Consider the following 18931-nt stretch of genomic DNA (forward strand, 5'->3'; position numbering starts at 1 on the left):
GCATCCTGCGACCTGGGCTGATGGGCAGTGAGGGCTGGGGCTGGGTCCAGTGGGGATGGGCCTCTCAGGAGCCTCAAGCTGTGGGGCATCTGACCCCCTCAAGCCCCACCCATAACCCCCATTCCTGCCTGCTCCATGGTCCTGCCTTGGTCAGCCCACCTAGTGACTGCAGGGTGCCCAGCCCCGGTTTCTGGCGTGCCCCCACGTCCTCCCAAACTAACACAGGCTGCGATCTTGGACAGTTAACACGAACTTTCTTACACACCAGCAGCAGATGCCGGAAATGAGGTGAGAACAGTCACACAGCAAAGCTATCTCCCTCTAACCTGCAGCGCCCGCCCCGTGCCCAGCTCCCAACGAGGAGACAGCTATCCTCCAGCGCCTCAATCCGAGGGCCCCCCAGTGTTCGATCCCGGGAGAGCGGTTGTCCTGCAGGTGCTGGGACTGGCCAGGGCGCTGTCATTCCAGTGACCAGAGCTGCTGGCACCAGCAGGCTCTGGGGTCCTGCTGCCAGTGAGGCCCATGCCTGGCGTCTCTGAGCAGGTTTCAGCAGTGGCCTGACACCCTTGGCGCGGGGGACTTGGTGGCTTGTTGGCAGTGTGAGGCCCAGGGTGACGTGGTGGGGCCACCCCTGCCAGGAGTCCGGGTCTGGGAGCTGGGTCATTCTGAGGCCTCCAGACCCATTGGAACCACTAGCTGCATGCAGCAGCCAGAGCCCTGCACCTTGGGGTGGCGACTGCCCTCACAGTGCCTGGCCAGGGCTGTCTCTCCTCATGGCAATGCCGAGGAGGGGGCCCACCCAAGGACTGCAAGAGGCATGGCCAGAAAGGCAGAGAACAGTCTGTATTTCCCATGTCCGTGAGTCCATTGCTGAGAAAGGTCTGCCCAGAGCGGGGCCTAGAGCAGGTCGTAGAAGTAGTCCAGGCCCTGGCCCAGCTCCCAGATGGACAGCCCGACGCCCAGCTCCCTGGCCAGCTCCAGCCGCATCTGCACGGACTGCAGACAGGGAAGTGTCAGCCGCCTCGTCCCCAGCGCAGCCCCGGTGGCCCATGCACCCCAAAACAGGCCCAGGTCCGAGCCCCTTGTCCCCAGGCGGCCCACGAACCTTCAGAGTCGGGTAGAAGATGATGTGCCTGCCTCCTCGGCTTCTGCAAAGGACAGTGGGACCGAATGCCTCCCGCTTCTCCCGGCCCCGCCCCCTGGGGCCCAGGTCTGAGGTCACTTGGAACGCCCTCAGGGCAGTGGTGGGCTTGGGGCCAGGGCCAGGGCTCATGCTGGACACTCACCTCTTGTACTCGAAGAAGTGCTCCGCGGCCTGGCTGTCCCACTCGATGCGGGGCCTGTGCTCTTTCAGGGTCTGGATGTACCTGGGGAGGCCGGGGGTGGGGTGGGGGGGGGGTGGTGATCGCCAGCACCGGGAGAGGGAGGGACCAAGGCGGAGGGGGAGGGGAAGGCAGGTGGTGTGGGGCCAGGGGCAGGAGGCACGAACAAGGGCCCGGCCCTGCCCAGAATTCCACGAAGGCCTGGCATCCTGCCAGAGGCTCACAGGGGCCTCATGTCACATGGCGGGCAGCTCACTCAGGCTGGTGGCCATGCCTATCACCCCACTCTGTGCGCCCTTCCTCTGTGCAGCGAATCACTGTCAATCAACAACGACCCTGATCCCAGGCTGCCCTTAGCTTGGGATGGTCCTGTGGGGGGCACAACGGCCTTTCGGGTGCCCCTGGAGGGAGGGGGCATCCCTCCTGACCCCCCCACAGCCCTGCACTCCGTCCACGCCGACCCTCATTCCGGTCACAGAGACGCAGACCACAGGGAAGGCGCTCCCTCCAGGCAGACGTGACCCTGGCCTGATCCGAGGCCTCCAGCTGACCTGCCCGCCTGTCACGGGCCTGCCCTCTTCACCCACGTCCCCCTCAGCCGCCTCCTGCAGGACCAAAGTGGGCGCTGACCTCCACTTGCCTTTGAGGCCCGAGCCGCAGCCGCTTGTCAGCGCTGGCGCTCTGCGCAGTTATTTGGCCCCTGGGGAGGCCCCGCTGGGCGGCAGCACCGGCTCCTGCAGGTGAGGCCGGGGTGCAGCACGGGCGAGGCAGCCAGCCACACCCTGGGCCCCGGCCCCCTCTCCACCACCTGCTTCCCTCAGACCCCCTGAAGCCGGGCCCCTGGCCTCTGTCAGGGAGGGGAGGTCGCAGGGGCTGCCAAACGGATGGGGTACAGCCTTCCACCTCTGGCTGGGGCAGCCAGTGTGCGTGTGCGAACAGGTGCACACCCCTCCACGTGTGCGTGCGCGCGCGCGCGCGCGCGCACACACACACAGATACCTTCACATCAGAATGCCTTTTTGCAGCTCCTGGCTCTCCTCAGAACAGTTGGAGCTGTGGCCACGGGGGTCTGTGTGGAGCCCTTTGTCATCTGACCCACAAGCTGGGTTAGGGCTCCAACAACTCCACTGTGCGAGCTACTGCTGGGCCCACGTCCCGTGAGGAAATGATGACCCCTCCCCCCAGGTGGATTGGAGATGGTCTGAGCCCAGCACCTCAGACTGTGACTGGGGTGACTCAGGTTAAGTGAGGGCACTGGGGTCCTCATGAGAAGAGGGGATCAGGACACAGACATGCACAGGGACCACGCGGGGACACGGGGAGGAGACGGCGTCCACGCGCCCAGGAGGGAGGCCTCGGGCTCCAGCCTCCAGGACGGGCAGTGAGTGGTGTGTGCCGTCTGCGGTGTCTGCAGTGGCCTGAGCTAGGACGGTGGTCTCTCAAGGCCAACACCCCTGCAGGCCAGGGATGTGGGGGGGATAGAGCAGGAGGGCGGGGGGGGACCTTCCGGGGAGGAGGTTCTGTCCAGGAACGAGGGTTCTGACCACAGAGGCCCCTGTGAAGGACCGCGGTCCCTGGACACGCTCTCCACCGACAGGACCAGGACTTGAGGAGAGCAGTGGCTCACGTGGCTTCCAGGGAACAAACGGGCACCTGGCGCCCCACCCGGAGCGCAGCCCCGACGAGGGCGGGTGACGGGACCCGGAAAGCAGCCCCAACGAGGGCGGGTGATGGGACCCGGAGCGCAGCCGAGGAGGGCGGGTGATGGGACCCAGAGCGCAGGCCCGACGAGGGCGGGTGATGGGACCCAGAGCCGACCGACGCAGGGGCGGAGCTCACACGCGACAGGGAGACGAGAGAAGACCCAGACCAGCCGCTGGGCCAACGGTGACCGGAAAGGCCGAGTGGACCAAGAGCAGATGAGACAGGCAGCAGCGCCCATGGATGTGGAGACGGAAATAAACCCCAAAGAGATGGAAGGAAAGAAGAGTCCCCGGAGGACCCTGGGCCAGGGGGCGGGGCCAAGCCACGGACCTGACAACATGCACTGGAGGCCCAGAGCGAAAGGGAGGGGGAGGCAAATATTGGAAGAAACTGCCCAAATCTTTCTCAATCTGATAAAAAGAGCCACAGATCCAAAAAGCCCAGGCAAACCACGTGCAGGAAGGTCCATGCAGGCCCCGCCTGGTCACCATGGCAGCTGCTGGGGAGGCGCACGCAGGGACAACCGCATGGGGGGGACAGCCGCACGGGGGGGGGGGGGCAGCCACATGGGGGAGACAGCGCACGGGGGAACCGCACGTGGGGAAAGCCGCACAGGGGGACAGCCACATGGGGAGAACAGTGGCACAGGGCGGGGCAGCCGCATGGGGGAACCGCATGCAGGGAAAACCGCACGCGGAGGACAGCCTCATGGGGGGTGGGGGACGATAGCCGCACGGGGGAGGGGGGCAGCCACATGGGGGGAAGACGACAGCCGCACGGGGGAGGGGGGCAGCCACACAGGGTTGGGGGGGGACAGCCGCACACGGGGACAGCACCGCCACATGTGGCCCACTGGACACACAGCAGGAAGGTGACAAAGTGACAGCCCAGGAAAAAAGCTGACAACCTAGAATTCTATGCCCAGCAAAAATATCTTCCCAAAAAAGGAAGCAAATGAAGCTGAACAGAGTCCAACACCAGCAGAGCTGCACAGCACAAAGGAGAGGCCGTCCTCCAGGCAGCAGGAAGTGAGGGTCCATGTGACAAGGGCCTCTACAGTGGAGCTTCGCGGGCCCATCCCCTCCCCGCCAGCACACGCACCACTCGCATCGTGAAGGCTGTCCATCCGCCTGACAGAGGAGGAAATGCTAGGGGTGTCCCAGATTGGGGGGCACAACATGGCCCCCAACTCCAAGGTTCAGAGAGGCTCTGTCTGCAGACCCCGCCAGGGCCTCTCCCGGCTCACCCATCGCCTCTGGGAACCTGCAGACCCATGGAGCCAGGGCCTCGGGGAGGGGCCGCCACCAGAGGCTGCCCTGCTGACGGAGCTCCAGCTCACCTGGCCCCGATGACCGGCTCGCGGGAATCCCTGGCGGCCGAGTAGTCCATGCCGTAGAAGTTGAGCCCCAGGAGGATCTTGCTCCGCCACTTGGACTTGGGGTCCAGGACCTGGACACAGGCTCGCACCCAGGACAGCGGAGCATTGGGGCCAGGCCTGCCGGGCGAGGGGGGCGTGGGCTTCAGTGTCAGGCAGAGGCCTCCCAAGCTGGGGCGAGGGTCCGTGCACAGTGGGAAGGGGCAGCAGCCAGCGAGCCTTCCCTGTTGCCTTCTGCTGGACACTCCTGTCTCTACCTGCTTTCCCTGGGCCAACCATGGGGGGCAGGACACCCAGGAGAGTACGCCCCTGGGGGCTGTCTGTTGCCATCTGTCACATGCCCCCAAAGCGAAAAGGCTGCCAGGCCAATCCTGGGCTTTGGACAACAGGCTGGGCCCTCTGCGCCCTGGAACAGCTGGCAGCTGTGGTCCTGAGCTGGCCAGCGGGGAGCCAGGCCTGGCCTTCCCGAGTCAGCCCTGCTGGTGGGGAGCATGCGGGCACCCAGCAGGGCTCACAGGGCCCAGAATCCACTCACTGCTGCGGGGAGGGGTAGTCGTAGGTCATGAGGCTGAAGCCGTCCAGCACAGGGCCCAGCTGCTCCAACTCCTTGTTTGTGAACATGCCCAGCTGGTCGGTCCTGCACGAGACAAGCACGGCCCCCAGGCCCATCGCACACCTGCTGGCCCCTGGCCGGCCCCCGAGCTGAGGCAGAGCAGCTGGCGGTGGGGGTTTGCAGCCCATTGCCCTCTCCTTGCCACTCCAGGACCTCAGGTCACTCCTGGAAATAATTCAGCACTCGGCTACAGGGGACGGCCTGCAGCATGGTCAGGGCCACATGGCCCATGGGGTCGCCTGTAGGGCCTTGTTCCCCCACCAGGACCCCCAACCCTCTGCCCCTAAATGGTGACAGGCGAGGGCCGGCGCACTACTAGGAGGCCCACATCTGCTCCCCACATTCCCAGCCATTCCCACCAGTTATCAACTGCCCCTCCCTGCTGGTCCACTCAGCACGAGCCCACCTACCCCACAAGGGTCAGAGGGGACCACTGGCCTGCAGGCTCCTCAGCCTCCCAGCCTGGACCCCAGCGCCACCCTCCATGCCTGTCCCACCCACAGGTGGCCTGTGCCCGCTGTCCCGAGCCACCACACTCTGGTGTAGGCTGTCCTCAGCCCCAGGTGAGTGGGATGGGCTTCTGTGCAGAGGAGCACCCCATCAGGGTCTTCTGACCATGGGGTGACTGCCTGCCAGAAGCCATGGGGAGCCCAGGTGTGGCTCGAGGGGATGGGGGAGGGGAACAGCCCACATCAAGGTGGACATCTGCCCACCAGGCTGTCTGAGTGGGCAGTGGTGGCAGGGCCAGCGCGTGGGGGCTGGGCTCAGCAGGTCCGTGTCAGAGGTGAGCTCCCTGAGGCTGAGCAGGAGGAGCTGGCCCGAGCCCAGGAGGACATGCGGGGCCAGCCCGGGAGGGCGCCGGCTCCAGTCAAGCCAGTGCATTGTGCTGCGCACTCGCATCTCCATGAGAGCGTGAAGCGGAGCAAAACCTCCACGCCCACCCGAGCACAGTGGCGGGCTGTGACCTTGGGAGCAGAGCGCAAGGTCAGCGCTGCTGGGAGGGCCCCCAACACAGCACAGCAGACAAAGGCGCCCGCCCTGCCCTGCACACAGGCCCCTCCCAGAGCACAGGCTGTGCAGTGAGAGCCGCTGTGGAGGTGCTGGGAGCAGTGCCGCGGAGGAGGGTAAGCGACAACGCGGAGGTGGCTCCCAGGGCCCCGCAGTCAGCCCGCCCTGAACGCACACCTGTCAGCACACACCTGGCTGCTGGGAGGCACCAGGGGACGTGCCTGAAGCCCCAGGCACAGTGGCCCCGTCCCTCCCTCCAGCACCCCAGGCCCCCATAGCTTCCTCCTGCGGTGGCTGGGGGACGGGCCGGTCACCCCAGCTCACACATCCACCTCCTGCCTAGGTGCCAGGAGCTGGGCTTGAAGGTTCCAGGGCAGAGGGGGTCCCAGTGGTCGGCCCTCCAGGGGTGTCCACCTCTGCCCCTCAGCACAGCCACTGCGAGTCTGCTTTCTGCACCGGCCGAAAGCTGTGCGGCTCCGTGCCCGTGGACGGCCTGGGCCGGGGAGGGGGCTGCAGGCAGGTTCCGGCTCCAGGCACAGCACTAGTGGGTGAGCTGCCCCAAATCACCCAAGAAACCAGGGGACCCAGGGAATGGGCGCTGTGTGTCCGCAACCAAGCCCGCCCGGGTGCTCGAGTCTGCCAGCCCCATCACGTGTGTCCCACACACATGAATGCACGTGTGGGGGAGGAGGGGCACGGGCTCCGGCTGGCTCGCTCCTGGGGGAGCACCACCAGCCCTGCTCTGGGACGGGTGCTGGCTGTGGACACAGGTCTGAAATCCAGCCTGCTGCAGCCCACTGGCCAGAGGGGCACCCTGGAAGTGTGGGCGTGGGGCAAAAGGGCCGAGTGCGGGCGGGCAGGCAGCCAGGCACACTCTCCCCAGAGAACAGTGCCTGCTTTTAGGGGCACCTGTCCCAGAGGCCCGAGAGTCTGCAGGCTCCCCGTCAGCCTTGCTGGGTCGTTTCTGTGAGTCTATCGACCTGCGAGCGTCTCCAGTGGACATCGCCAGCCGAGGTGCATCTAACCTGGTTGCCAGGAGCCGGTCCATGCTTGCTGTTTCAAGGGGCCTGGCATATATGGCATACTGTTCTTAAAATGTTTGCTTACCTTCTTGGCACTATGTGTTTTAACCAAGGTCTCCTCTCTGAGAAAGGTTGTTTCCCCAGGTAGGGATTTTCCCCTGAAGTTAGGGAGGGAATAAAACCCCTCAACTAAGTGCCAGGCGGGTAATTAATCACTTTAACTATGAACAATCATGCTTAAGCTACATAATCTTTACTCGCTGGAATGGAGATAAGAGACGCCCTAGCCTTTGTAATAGAGATTGATAGGATTGAATCAACTGGTATAAATACAGATGCAACAAGACAGCAAGACACAGAACTTAGACACAGAACTTAGAGGACAGGACTTAGAAGACAGAACTTAGAACAGAGAACTTAGAACAGAGAACTTAGAAGACAGAACCTACACACAGAACTTAAAAGACAGAACCTACACAGAACCTACAGACAGAAGAACTTCGCTGGAGAGAACATGGCAAAAGATCCTGGACTGAACCTGACTATAGAACATGGCAAGAGAACCTGACTAGAACCTGGTGACTGAACCTGGCTGGAGAACCTAGTCAGGGAACATGGCTACAGAACCTGGCTGGAGAACCTAGCAAGAGAACATGGACACAGAACCTGGCTGGAGATCCTAAGCAGAACCTCTCTGGAGATCCAGACCAGAACTTGGCTGGAGATTCTGGCTGGAGATCTTGGCTAGGCTGCTGATCAACTGAACACTGTCTCCGTGTCATTCCTTCTTCGCCAACTCCGTCCACACCTTTGGGGACCCCTGGACCTCCTGGGGTTGGACCCCGGCACCTGGTCCCCTCGGGCCTCTGTGGCCCCCCCCACCACTGCCCTGCCCCTTTACCGGGTCTGCCCTGGCCCTGACCTGCGCCTTGGGCAGGGCAGACATGACAGCCACAGCGCCGGGACCCCTCCACCTCCCCGTCCACCAGGTTCTGGAAGGAGCCCCAACTGCCGCCTGAGCTCCCCAGGGCCAGGGCCTCGCCTGAGGGCGAGCGGAAGTGTGTCTGAAAGACTCCATCCCTCAGACTGAGGGACTTTCAACACGTCTTCCCAGGTGTGGGTTCAGGGACGTGGCCTGGGACCAGCCCGCCGACTCGGGCCAGCCGTTTCCATCTCCCAGCCTGAGCGAGTGTGGCACTCACCCAGGGGTGACAGCCGGAGGGATGACCAGGATGATCAGCAGCCGGGCCTGGTGCAGCGCCTCAGCTATGTGGGTGAGCAGGTGGATGAGGCCCCTGGGAAGAAATGCAAGGTCAGCCCAGGCGACCGGACCGAGCCCGGGGTTGGGCAGGCGCCCCTTACGGCACTTCCTGCCCTGGAAGATGCCCCAGCCCTCGGGCACCGGCTCGGGGTCCACACGCTGCCCGTGGCACCCCTCCTGTGTGCCCCAGGACCTCCCATGCGGTCCGAGTGGACGCGGAGTGCGAGGCCTGACTGGGTGGCAGCACGCTCTCCCGGCTCCATCCACCGTTTCCAAACAGACCTCGGCCCAGCACAGGCGGACAGACAGGGAGCCTTCAGAAGCACCGGCTGGTGCAGGGGCCTGAGCGTGGGGAGCAGGGACCCCTGCCGCTGCGCCACCCCCCCCAGGGCAGAGGGCCCCTGGCGCCTGCTCCTGGCATGTCTGTCCCGTTCCCCTTGCACCTGACGGTGTGTCTCCCCCCTGCCCTGGAAGACAGGCCCTTGTGGGGACTCTGCTTCCACGTGGGCCGAGGCCGCCTGCAGCTTTACAACAGAAGGGGGACACCCGGATTCGCCAAGGTTGCGGGTTTGATCCCCGTCAGGGCACATAAAGGAAGCAACCGATGAATGCATCAGTAAGTGGAACAACAAACTAATATTTCTCTAAAAGAAATAAATTAAAAGAAAAAGTAAACAAAAGGGCTGAAGGCATCCACTGCCCTGTGTGGGCCTGTGGCTGCACCCGCCTCTGTGGAGCCGTGGCCACAATGCCCGGCGGAGAGCTTGGTCCCTGCCCTCGGCGGGGGGCCCCCATGTCCCCGACAGGCCAGGGCGGTGGCTGCTGAGGGTGACTCTCCACCACTCCGCCCTGCTGGTCTCTCTGGCCCAGGGGAGTGTGGCCGGGGCGGCTGTTCTTTCCCGGAGCCCCATGGCCGTCAATGGGAGGGCCTGGCTGTGCTCGCCAGCCTCTCCTCGGGCCCTGGGCAGGCTCCTCGTGCTCAGCAGCACCCCCTGCTGGTGTGTGAGCCCGACTGTGGCACTGCCAAGGGGGCCCTGCGGGGAGGCTCCTGCTCCCCCCGCCACCTGCAGGGCAGGCGCAGGGCAGGCCAGCAGAGCCGCGTCTGTGGGACCAAGGCCTCCACCCAAGTGGGCTCCCCGTCCCTCCTCCGGCCTCCACGGGACCCCTGGGGCTCTGCGTCCGCCACTTACACGTGCTTCTGGCTCAGCAGCTGGCTCCACACCTCCACCACGAAGCCATCGAAATGCTGGCTCTGAAAGGACCCGGGACGGTGAGGGTGGCCCGTGAGCAGGAGGGAAGCATGGGAGGCAGCCCCTGCGCCCACCACAAAGGTCACGGCCTGAGGCTCAAGTCACAGGCACCGAAGTGGGGGTCCCCACAGACCACAGGCAGAGTGGCCAGGGCTCCCCTATGTGCTGTCCACTCATGTCCCTCTCCACCCAACCCCAGCCCTGGGGCCTGAGGACAGCTGTGCGTCGCCCGAGGCAGGGCCCCGCCTGGGGAGCACCAGGCCTCACCTTGGCGACCAGGAGCAGGGTCCTGCTGAGCTCCTCGATCTCGTCCTCGCTGTCCCACACGCTCTGGAAGTCCTTATGCGTCCAGTCCTCAAACAGGAGCCGAGGCACTGGGGGCACAGGCCCGCACAGGCAGCGTGACCCTCCTGTGCTCGGCCCCACCCAGAGTGACCACGGGCACCCAGCATGGTCATCCCAGCAGCTCATGGCCTGGTGAGGGCGGGCCCGGGGGTAGAAGGGTGGAGATGCCAACCCGTGTGCCCATACTCGCTGGTTCCGGCTGCCCAGACCCCACCCTCTGCTCTTCGCTCCTGGCTCCCGCTGGACCATCTCCCACCAGACCTGACCCTGCCCACAGCTCCCCACACTGCCAACCACACGTCTCCTCCAGCGCCTCCTCCTGGCTCCTGCTCCCAGCCTGCCCCAAACTCGCCAGACCCCACGGATCCCACTGCACTTTGGGACACTCCCTCGCTAGCCAGCTGTGCTCTCCGGGACGGGGTGGGGTTGGTGTTCCTCTCGGGCTTGGGCCCCAGACCCTCGCTCGTGAGTGACGAACCTGGTGAAGGAGGGCTGGCCGTGCTGGGCTGAGGCCGGGTGGGCACAGGACCGCAGGACCCCAGCTGGACCAGGGCCATGAAAGCTGGCTGGCCACGTTTCTGAGCGGTTGGGGGAGTGACCAATACGCTGGATCACCCTGAGGCCCACTCATCCACTCACAGGAGGTCACACCAACCAGACCTCCATCCCGTGGCCTGTGGTCTAAGGGCTGCTGCCCTGACCACCTCCACACCCTGGACTCACCTATACGGAGGCCCTTGGCCTGCTTCCGGACTGCACGCATCCACCCTATGGGGCAGGGAGAGGACAGTCAATTTGGGGACACAACCCCACACCTACCCCCACGGAGGAAAACGCTGCACGACGAGAGAACAGCGGGGAGCTGATGGGGAGGTCTGGGGGCCGCCTCCCCGCAGAGCAGCCTGGGCTGGCAGCTCAGACACCGGGACTGTTGCTTGGAGCTGAGGGGTTCCGGCAGCCACACTCTGATGCTGCCCTCCTGGCATCGGGGAGCTGCTCTGGGTCTCGAGGCTCTACAACTGGCTGGCGTGTGTCCTCTCTGGACCCGGAAGGGGGACAGCCATGTAAGCTCAGGCTCAGGCCCACAAACGCGCTCCTCACCGGACCCGCCGCGAGTTCTGTGGTGGCCCCGTGGTGAGCGAGTCAGACAGGGCGCCCGGGAGAGAGCACATCTGCAGCGACGGCAGCTCCGCGGGGAGGGCCTCCCCTGCGTCTCCGGTCAGCGGCACGGGGCGACCAGCACAGCCCTGGCTGAGCCAGAGGCCGCGGACACTGACGCTTCTCTTCTCTTCGCTCCAGACTCAGCTTTCAGAGAAGCTGAACAGCACCCCCAGACGCCCCTCCTGGACATCATGCACCACCCGTCAAGGGGACGGGGGTGCAGGCCAACCCCGGGCAGTCACCACACGCATGCTCTCACACACGGACACACACATGCTCTCACACACGGACACACGCATGCTCTCACACACAGGCTCACACTCACACCCCCACTGGGCCGGGAGACGAACAGGTGAGAACCTTGGTCCACGTCGTGGAGGCCCGTGATCTCGAACAACTCGCGGCCATGCCTCTTCAGCTGCAGCCACACGGGCGAGATCAGCGTGAACTTGGCCCCAAAGACCTTGGTGACGTCGTAGCCGTGGCTGTTCCACTGGCAGAGGAGAGAGGCCAGTGAGTCCCTGCAGCTGGCCAGGCAGACGAGCCTCCCGAGGACCCTGCGCCGTTCCTGCTGCACCCCACGGCAGCCGGGCCTGGGGAGGTGAGCATGCAGACCCCAGTGCCGCCGTGCCCTTGGGACAACCCCGTCCGCCGGGAACAGCTCACCGGAGTGACGTAACCCAGGACGTCCCCAGCGAAGTGCCTCTCCCGGGCCTTGGCCGAGCAGTAGCTGCGATGCTCCAGAACCACGTCCTCGGCTCTGGGGTCCGTCACCACCAGCCCCCGGTCCTGGACAGGCTTCTCTGCAAACTGAGTCTGGAGCAAAGGGAATGGGGAGGCGTCAGCGCCCGCAGGCAGAGCGGCCTCTCGGTTCAGCCAGGGGACGCAGGGGGAGGCCCGCCCCGCGGAGCGGACAGTCCCTTGCAGACACGCTCTGCCTCCCTGACTGGACTTCACAGATGATCCAGGACGAGCGCTGGTGCTGAAAGCAGCGGAAAGCGGGTGGGGCCGAAATTTGGACATCGTCACCCGAGACAGGCCCAGGGCAGGGAGCTGCTCCCTGCGGCCGCCCTGTCAGCACACCGCCACGCCCCCCAGCCTCCCGCTCCCAGGCCACGTGGACACGGGGCCCCCGTGGGGAGAGAGAAGGTGCAAAGGGGCAGCCCTGCGGCCAGGCTCCCACCACCTTACCTTCTCCTGCAGGGTCTTGGAGGCGGCCTTTTTGGCGTCTGACTTTGACAGGGTGGTGTGAGCAGAGCCGCAGGCCAGAGCGAGCCAGAGCACGCGGAGGAGCGCCTTCATGGCGGGCAGTCGCAGGGGGTGCAAGCTCGGAGTCCAGGGGACTGCAGAGAGAGCAGAGCGCCTGGAGACCTCACAGCGGGGCCCGGGTCCTCAGGGCACTGGGCTGGGCATTGCTGGCCCCAGGACACAGCCCTGCCCTGGACCAGCCCCAAGTGCCCGAGTCCAGCTTCCAGCACCGCTGGGCCCATTTCCCTCACAGCCAGCCAGAGGGGCTTCCCTGCCTCCCTGCCGCGGGCCCTGCTGACCACTGCGGGCCCACTAGGGGAATGCTGGCTCTCCCTCCCCATCGAGCCCAAAGAAGCCCGGCCAGCGTGGCTCAGGGGTTGAGCATTGACCTATGAACCAGGAGATCATGGTTCGATTCCCGGTCAGGGCACCTGCCCGGATTTCAGGCTGGATCTCCAGTGTGGAGTGCGCAGGAGGCAGCCAGTCAATGATTCTCTTTCATCATTAAGGTTTCGATCCCTCCCTTTCTCTCTCTCCGAAAAAAAAAAATTATTAAAAACAAAACAAAGAGGTCCGGTCAGAGGGCTTCGCTGCGACTAACAGAGCCACGGAACCCGGAGAAGACACGGGCGCCTGTTCATGTCACCTCGGAGTAGGGAGGCTGTTCCAGCTCTGTGCGTGACGCGACGCTAGAGGTCACAGAAAAAACACCAATAGAGCTTACCGCGTGAGAACACAAAACTTCCATTCAGAAGACAAAATAAAGGTGTCCCAAAATTCACGCAAGAAGTAATTTTGATAAAAAACACAGGTTTATAATTAAAAATTGTAAATTTTTTATTGATTCATAAAGTATACAGTATAGGGTTATGTATGGAATAGCATATTGGGTAAATGGCCTCCATGGCTTTGCTGGCATATACGCACTCTTTTGTTGAAATTTTCCATGACCGTTTTGCATAAATGTGGCTGAATTTCATTGATACAGTGCTCAATTTCCTCCTTCAAGGCGTGGGTGGTTGTGGGCTTGTTGGCATAAACCTAGACTTCAAAAAACCCCAAAGAAAAATGTCCAACGGCGTTAAATCGCATGATCTGGGCAGCCAATTCTGATCACCAAAATGGGAAATTACATGACCAGGAAATGACTCATGCAGTAATTGAATTGTTTCTCGGGCTGTATGGCATGTGGCACCGTCTTGCTGAAACCACATGTCGTCCACATCCATATCTTGCAATTTAGGCACAAAAAAACTGTATTATCATGTCGCGATAGCGAGCACCATTAACTGTTACTGCCTGAGCAGCCGCATTTTCGAGGAAGAATGGTTCGATGATGCCTCCAGCCCCAAATCCGCACCCAATAGTGATACTTTGTGGATGCATTTGTTTTTCAACAATCACTCGTGGATTTTCTGAACCCCAAATGCGACAATTTTGTCGATTAACCAAGCCATCAAGATGAAAATGAGCCTCATCGCTGAAGATGATTTTGTTAGGAAAATCAGCATCCATTTCATTATTTTTAAAATATTGCTCAACAATGAAAACGTGTTGTTCTTTCGTGTAGCGCTCCATTTTTAATAACCCTGAACTGTCAGCTGTCATGCTATCTGTTTTTTTCGTTGGCAACACTTTATGGCACAAATGGCGTAAAATTCAAATCTTGTGTGAATTTTGGGACACCCTTTATGTATGCATCTATAGTAATAAAAGTATAATATGCAAATCGACCGAAAGACTGAACAGCAGGATGACTGTCCGGACGACCACGCTGTGACACCCACTGGCGCCAGGCCAGCCAAGGCAGGTGCGATGTGATTGGCCGGGAGCCTGGCCATCGCCCCATGATCGCCCCATAGAGGGAGGCCCAGGCTACCCAGTGGCAGTGCTGCAGCGGGTGGGCAGGGCCTCGCACTGTAGGGGCGATTGATCACAGGGCTCCCGGACTGTGAGAGGGCACAGGCTGAGCTGAGGGACCCCCGCCCCACCAGTGCACAAATTTTGTGCACTGGGCCTCTAGGATACATACACATATGTATATGCATACACATAAGGAATATATAAAGAAACAATGAGGAAAACAAGTACTCAGAACACACTTGCCAGCAGATTCCTACCCATTATCTATGCATAACACCTAAAGGGCTCTCTCTTACAAATCAGAGAGATAAAACGCCCACTACCTGCTAAGTGGGGACGTGAGGAGGAGGAAGACACAAGCCCCAGTCCCAGAGGCTTCCCCGGACAGAGGAAAGGATGCTGAGGAAGGCAGCATGTCCACCCGGAGTGTGAGCTCGAGGCTGAGGCACCGGAGGTGCCAGGGCAGCCCCTCTCGGCTGTTTCTGGGAGGTCAGGCTGGAGAAACCTTCCTGGGTGACAATCTGCCTGTGAACATTATACTTTCCAACGTGTTTCCTCTCCTGACAGACCCCGCTTTGGAAACGCCCCCGCCCTCGTGGGAGACACGGAGGATGTCTGTGGCAGAGCAGCCTGCAGCTCCTCCTGCTGGGACAGGGCAGGCGCTCAGCGGTGCAGAGGCACTGGCTCCACCAACGGCAGGAAGCGCACGCACACGCTCGCACGCAGCACGTCCCGGGTTTATCTAAAAGTCCTGTGCTCCTCCACCGGGGACAGTGAGGAGGGGGGCGCTGACATGCGGGCCGTGCTGGGTCCTCCTGGGCATCACCTGCGTTTTCTCCTTCCCGCACGGACTGGCACTAGCTGTGCAGTCATGCTAGCCCTCACTCCCCGCCCCCTCGCAGATCCCACCTCGTCTTTCTCCCGGGGCAGCTGAGTGACAAGCAGCCCGGCCTGGCTGCCGTCCTCGAGGCTATAAGAGGTGCAGGTGTGGCCCTGGCCGGTGTGGCTCCGTGGGCTTGATTCCGTCAGGTCGCACACCCAGGCTGTGGGTTCGGTCCTCGGCTGGGGTGTGTGTGGGAGGCAACTGACCTGTTTCACCCTCATACTGACGGTGTCTCACTTTCCCTCCCCCGAAATCAATAAAAATTATGTCCTCAGGTCAAGATAAAAACAAAAAAACGTACAGGTGTAAACAACTGGTCCTGGCAAGTGCTCCCTCCAGCCAGCCCAGGGGCCGCCCCATACCAGCCCGCTGGCATCGCCTTCCTGGCCAGGCAGGGTGTGCCCTGTCGGAGTGGACAGAGCCAGGCCCCCGACTATCCTCTCAACCTGCTCCCCGTCCCATGGCTGCACAGGCTGCGCTATTCTGGGCTGTCACTCCCCTGGGTGAGACCAGTGCCCTGGTGCAGACTGGGGGGCCCAGGCAGCATCAGAATCAAGGACTGCAGCCTCTGCCGTACTGCCCGCCCCAGCCCAGCATCTAGCCACCACAGCGGGGAGACTGGACTCCTTGGGCACAGCCCCAGGTCTGGAAGGGCCCTGAGGGAGGGGGCGCTGGCCATGGCAGGGGCAGGCTGCCCAAAATTACCCATCACCCCCCTGGACAGACTGAGACTGCAGCTGCTAAGCTGTGGGGGCCAGCTCCTGGCAGCTGGGCCACAGTGGGGCCGGACAGGCCTGGATGTGCTTCCACACGCTAGAGAATGGAGGTGAGGGCCGTGCGCGGGAGGGACCTGCGGGCAGGAGCTACATGGAGCGGCGGGAGGGGCCCGCTCTGCGAGGCACCGCTTTGGCCCCAGGCCCCCTCCACGACCGCAGGCGTCTCCTCGGCTCCAGGGCAGGGGCCTGGGTCACCGAGGACGGAAAGGAATGGAAACGAAGCAGGAAGTGCTCCCACAGCAGTAACCAGCAGGCTTGAGGGTGCCCTCCCACCCTCCCGCCGCGGCCTGCCGCCCCTCCTGCTGTCCTGCTCATGGTGGACCGAGACCCTCTGCCTGACCCCTGACCGGTGCTCTCTCACCACGGGAAAGGACGACAGAGGACAGGGTGGAGGTGGGGCCCATCTGGAGGAGACAGGCCCTGCTGGCTTAAGTGCCAGGAGCAGGGGCAACGGAAGGAGGACCAGGCTGAGCACAAGGCCTGGTGGGCACCGCGGCAGACCGCCTCCCCCTGGGGGCCAGCGTGGGGGTGAGGAGGCGCGCCAGGGAGAAGCACCTGGCGTGTGGGGCCGCTCCGGGACCAGCAGGGAACTCTGCAGACTGCCTGACTGGCCCTGGTGGTGGGGACTAACATGTGAGCTGTGTGGTGTGTGGGGTGCTCCTGCCTGGCGAGACCCTGCCCGGGCACTTCCCACCACTCCCCACTGGGCACTGCACGGCGATGTCCTCTGGGCCTGTGTGCCCAAGGTGCATGCTCCTGCCAGGCAGCGTGTTTCGCCCCATGTGCCCATGACCTCTTCTGTGTGGGACGGGGAGTGTGGTGTGTAGTGACCCAGAGAGGCTGCTACACATCTAAACCAGGGGCCGCAGGCCTGCCTGGAGCCACCATCTGAGGCTCCGGGCTCCGGGGGACTGTGTCAGCCTGTGCCCAGAGGACAGCCGGTCCCCGTGGAGACCCACAGTAAGAGCTGTTCCAGCCGTGTGACCAAAGGACCGAGACCCTGCGGTGCCGTTCAAGTGCTTTCCATCGAAGACCAGTGAGTGCTGGCCACAGCCCGGCTCACCCGCGCACACCAAGTGCGGACACGTGTTGTACGTGTGCCGATCGGAGCTCCTGTCCTGCGATGCCCTCCGGTCGTTTCTCTTCCTTTCGAGACGCTGGCTGTGGCGGACGGACTGCTCTCGCTACTCACGGAGGGGCCATTTTGAGAAGCCTGAATGGTGGGTCCAGAGTCCATCGCGGACACCGGGCTGGACCCTGAGCCGCCTTTGTCTTCAGCTGAATGGCAGGTGTGGCGGTCACTCATGCCCGCTGTCGCCTCTGAGTGCAAATTCTGGAGCCAACGGGGGTCCCGCGGGAGCGGTGGGCGCTCTGGGAAGTGAGGGCCCCGCGGGAGCAGGACCGCAGCCCCGGGGCCATGAATGGACCACGTGCCGCCCAGGCCGGGGGTCCGCCACCAGGTGTCCACACCGCAGGCGCCTTCCGTGGTGTGGAGGCGCGGAGGACGCAGCCACCGGGGTCCCCTGACCCCTCTGGGCTCAGCAACGTCTACCCTCGAGGCTGGGGACTGAGCGAGGCGGGGTCCAGCCCAGTGCACCCCAACCCGGAGGGGGTGGCCTGCCCCTGGGGTCGGGGCGACCCCCACTCCCCCGGCGCCCCGCCTGCTCACCGCCACCTGTCACACGGAGCCGCGCTCTCCCACTCGCTCGTCCACACCGGCCCGCGCTCGCTCCGCCGGGCCCACGGCGCCTCCGCCCACGTCCGCCCCCACACGCTGCCCGTCGCCCACGTCCTCTCGCTCCAACACCCCCTCTCGTCCACACCCGCCGCACGCCGCTTCCCTCACGCCCCCTTCGCGGAGGGGAACTGAGGCCGCGCGAGGAGGAGGCGCAGGCGCCGGGACGCGGGGCGCGGGCACTACCCCGGCCGGCCGCCGCGGGGCTCACCTTCATGTCCCGGAGGCCGGCCGGACCACCCTCGCGCGCGGCCGGAAGACGCTCGCCAACGCCGCCGGAAGTCCCGCCCCAGGACGCCCGCGCGCGCCGTCGCTGTGCCACGCCAGTTCCGTGCCGCCGCCGACACGTAGGGCACGCTGGGCGGGGCCGAGGGGAGGGGCCTGGATTGGGGCGGAGCCTGACGATGGGCTGGGGGCGGGTCGAAGGGGGGGGGGAAGAGCCGGGGCGAGGGGCGGGGCCTGGCAGGGTAGGGGGCGTGGTCAATGGGCGGGGCCGAGGAGTTGGGCGGTGCAAGGACCCTGCGTCTTCTGGGGGATGGTGAGCGCCCCCCTGCCGGGCGTTTCGAGGGTCGCTGCGCGGGGTCGGGGTTCCGGGGGGTGGGGAGGTCCCCTCGTGGGCATCGCGGCGTGTCCGGGAGGCTTCACCTTGCCTCCCCAGCTCATGCTCTCCCTGGAAGCCTGTGCGCCTTGTGCGACGACCGCGCTGCAGCCAGATGTGACCACCAGGGGGCGCCCGAGGCTCCAGATCCACAGCCTGGCGTGGACGCGTGGCCGAGGGGACCGCGCGGGACCGGCCTCACCGGCTCCCACCGTCTTCTCTCTTGGACACGGAATCGCCTCTCCAGGCTTTCCTCCTGCCGCTTTGGTGGCCTCCCCGCCGCCTCGCTTTCCTTCGCCGCCCCCACATCTCCCTGGGGGAGGGCATCTCAGTCCTCGCCTTCGGTCATCATCCATGGGCGGGTGGTGCCCAGCGCTGCCTGGAGCGGGGACACGAAAACCTCAGGTACCCGAGACCCGGTGCTGTCGCTGTGCTTGCGAACAGTGGCCCCACCTAGCACATGCAAACAGAACCTCTCTGTCTCAGCTCCCAGCAAGAGGTGTCCGCCCTGGGAAGGGCCGGACGCAGACCGGGCCAGCAGTTTCACTCACTTGATACCAGCGGACAGATGCCCCCACCCACCCCCAGCGTCCCGGCCGTTTCCTGCAGAAAACCACAGCCGATCCCCACCCTGGCCCTGCCCGCCAACGCCAGGACCCCTGCTCAGCTGTTTCCCCATTTCTGCTGCGTGAGAGGCTTCTCCTTGAACTGAACGTGTTTTCTTCTTTCTCTTCCCCATATTTCCTGCCCGTCTTCCAGGGGGTGGC

The 18931-nt window shown here is 63.8% G+C and overlaps 1 protein-coding gene across 1 annotated transcript; it reads right to left on the bottom strand.

The window, feature by feature from the left end:
- Window positions 1-236: 236 nt before the first annotated feature.
- Window positions 237-17864, bottom strand: CHID1 (chitinase domain containing 1). Its single transcript, XM_081099417.1, has 13 exons — window positions 17778-17864; window positions 12253-12404; window positions 11728-11877; window positions 11422-11554; window positions 10624-10668; window positions 9823-9929; window positions 9496-9557; window positions 8247-8339; window positions 4937-5038; window positions 4366-4521; window positions 1287-1367; window positions 1106-1148; window positions 237-996 (listed from the first exon to the last, which is right to left on the bottom strand). Exons 2-13 carry the CDS (start codon window positions 12361-12363, stop codon window positions 898-900), a joined length of 1182 nt encoding a protein of 393 aa, XP_080955543.1. The 5' UTR covers window positions 12364-12404; window positions 17778-17864; the 3' UTR covers window positions 237-897.
- Between the last annotated feature and the right edge of the window lie 1067 nt (window positions 17865-18931).

Source organism: Myotis nattereri (genome assembly GCF_964212035.1).
Source record: "Myotis nattereri genome assembly, chromosome: 9".
NCBI classification, from domain to species: domain Eukaryota; kingdom Metazoa; phylum Chordata; class Mammalia; order Chiroptera; family Vespertilionidae; genus Myotis; species Myotis nattereri.